Below are 1,763 nucleotides of genomic sequence, written 5' to 3' on the forward strand. Positions count from 1 at the left end.
TCGGTGTCTGGATGTGTGTGAGGTCGGTGTGTTCCCCGTCAGATCGGTGTGTTCCCCGTCAGGTCGGTGTGTTCCCCGTCAGATCGGTGTGTGGATGTGTGTGAGGTCGGTGTGTTCCCCGTCAGATCAGTGTCTGGATGTGTGTGAGGTCGGTGTGTTCCCCGTCAGATCGGTGTGTTCCCCGTCAGGTCGGTGTGTTCCCCGTCAGATCGGTGTGTGGATGTGTGTGAGGTCGGTGTGTTCCCCGTCAGATCGGTGTCTGGATGTGTGTGAGGTCGGTGTGTTCCCCGTCAGATCGGTGTGTGTGTGAGGTCGGTGAGTGTCAGGTCAGGATTGGGGTCCCAGTAAGCAAGCAGGTCACTGAAGTCCGGGTGTGTGTGCGTGTTGTCGTGCGAGGGCGTATTGTCGTGCGAGTGCGTATTGTGGCGCGTGCGTGTATTGTCAGCGCTAACGAGCGTGCCCACAGCGAGGCAGGGGATTGGCTCGTTCCAGAAGCTGAGAGGGAGGTGTCTCATGTTCATTGGACGACATGGTCCCTGGCTCGGCCCGATCCGACAGACAAACAACTCAGCCAGCGGACCCAGACTTCCGCCGCCCCCGGCAACAGAAACACACGGTCCTTGGCGACTGTCGGCCCTAGACACAGACTCGGAGCTTCCCGTTGCCGTCCTAACCAGGTCATCGTAGTAACGCCGTCGTCCGCTTGTTGCCGTGGCGATGCGGTCATTGTCGCTGTAGATGTCGCAGGCGTCCGGGTCGTCGTGGCGAGAGCCAAAATACCGCATGACGTCCCGGCTGATGGTGTCAGCGAACCGAAGCAGCTGATTGGTCAGATCTGACGAGCAAGGGGCGGGGGTTGAGAAAGCTTCCTCCTCCTCATCACCTTCGTCTTCCTCCCTCTCCTAATAATAATATTAATAATAATAATCATTTATTTTATACACAGTCAAATCAATACGGCACCTTTAATATCAGAGATAAAGGTCAGAAGTTTAAACAGAGCTGTAAGGACTTACCTCCTCTTCCTCTTCCTCCTCCTCCTCTTCCTCTTCCTCTACCCCTTCCTCCTCCTCCTCATCCATGAGGGAATGTTGGAGGATCATGGGTAGATAGCAGGAAGGAGTGGCCGAGAGACGGAAGGTTCTGATGACACCCGCTGCCATCTTGACATGAATATTATCAGAACCGAGGACAGAGACAGAACACCAATCAGAACTGAGGACAGAGAGAGACCACCAATCAGAACTGAGGACAGAGACAGAACACCAATCAGAACCGAGGACAGAGAGAGAACACCAATCAGAACTGAGGACAGAGAGAGAACACCAATCAGAACTGAGGACAGAGAGAGAACACCAATCAGAACTGAGGACAGAGACAGAACACCAATCAGAACTGAGGACAGAGAGAGAACACCAATCAGAACTGAGGACAGAGACAGAACACCAATCAGAACTGAGGACAGAGACAGAACACCAATCAGAACTGAGGACAGAGACAGAACACCAATCAGAACTGAGGACAGAGAGAGAACACCAATCAGAACTGAGGACAGAGACAGAACACCAATCAGAACTGAGGACAGAGATAGAACACCAATCAGAACTGAGGACAGAGAGAGAACACCAATCAGAACTGAGGACAGAGAGAGAACACCAATCAGAACTGAGGACAGAGACAGAACACCAATCAGAACTGAGGACAGAGAGAGAACACCAATCAGAACTGAGGACAGAGAGAGAACACCAATCAGAACTGAGGAC

At 52.8% G+C, this 1,763-nt stretch overlaps 1 protein-coding gene across 1 annotated transcript; it reads right to left on the reverse strand.

The window, feature by feature from the left end:
* Nucleotides 1-308: 308 nt before the first annotated feature.
* LOC129842401 (protein PERCC1-like) lies at nucleotides 309-1,163 on the reverse strand (the record flags this gene model as incomplete). Its single annotated transcript, XM_055910942.1, has 2 exons — nucleotides 1,059-1,163; nucleotides 309-872 (listed from the first exon to the last, which is right to left on the reverse strand). Coding segments are annotated over exons 1-2 (669 nt in total), but the record flags the coding sequence as incomplete, so codon positions are not given.
* Nucleotides 1,164-1,763: the final 600 nt, after the last annotated feature.

The sequence above is a fragment of the Salvelinus fontinalis genome, unplaced genomic scaffold (genome assembly GCF_029448725.1).
Source record: "Salvelinus fontinalis isolate EN_2023a unplaced genomic scaffold, ASM2944872v1 scaffold_0037, whole genome shotgun sequence".
Taxonomy (NCBI): Eukaryota; Metazoa; Chordata; class Actinopteri; order Salmoniformes; family Salmonidae; genus Salvelinus; species Salvelinus fontinalis.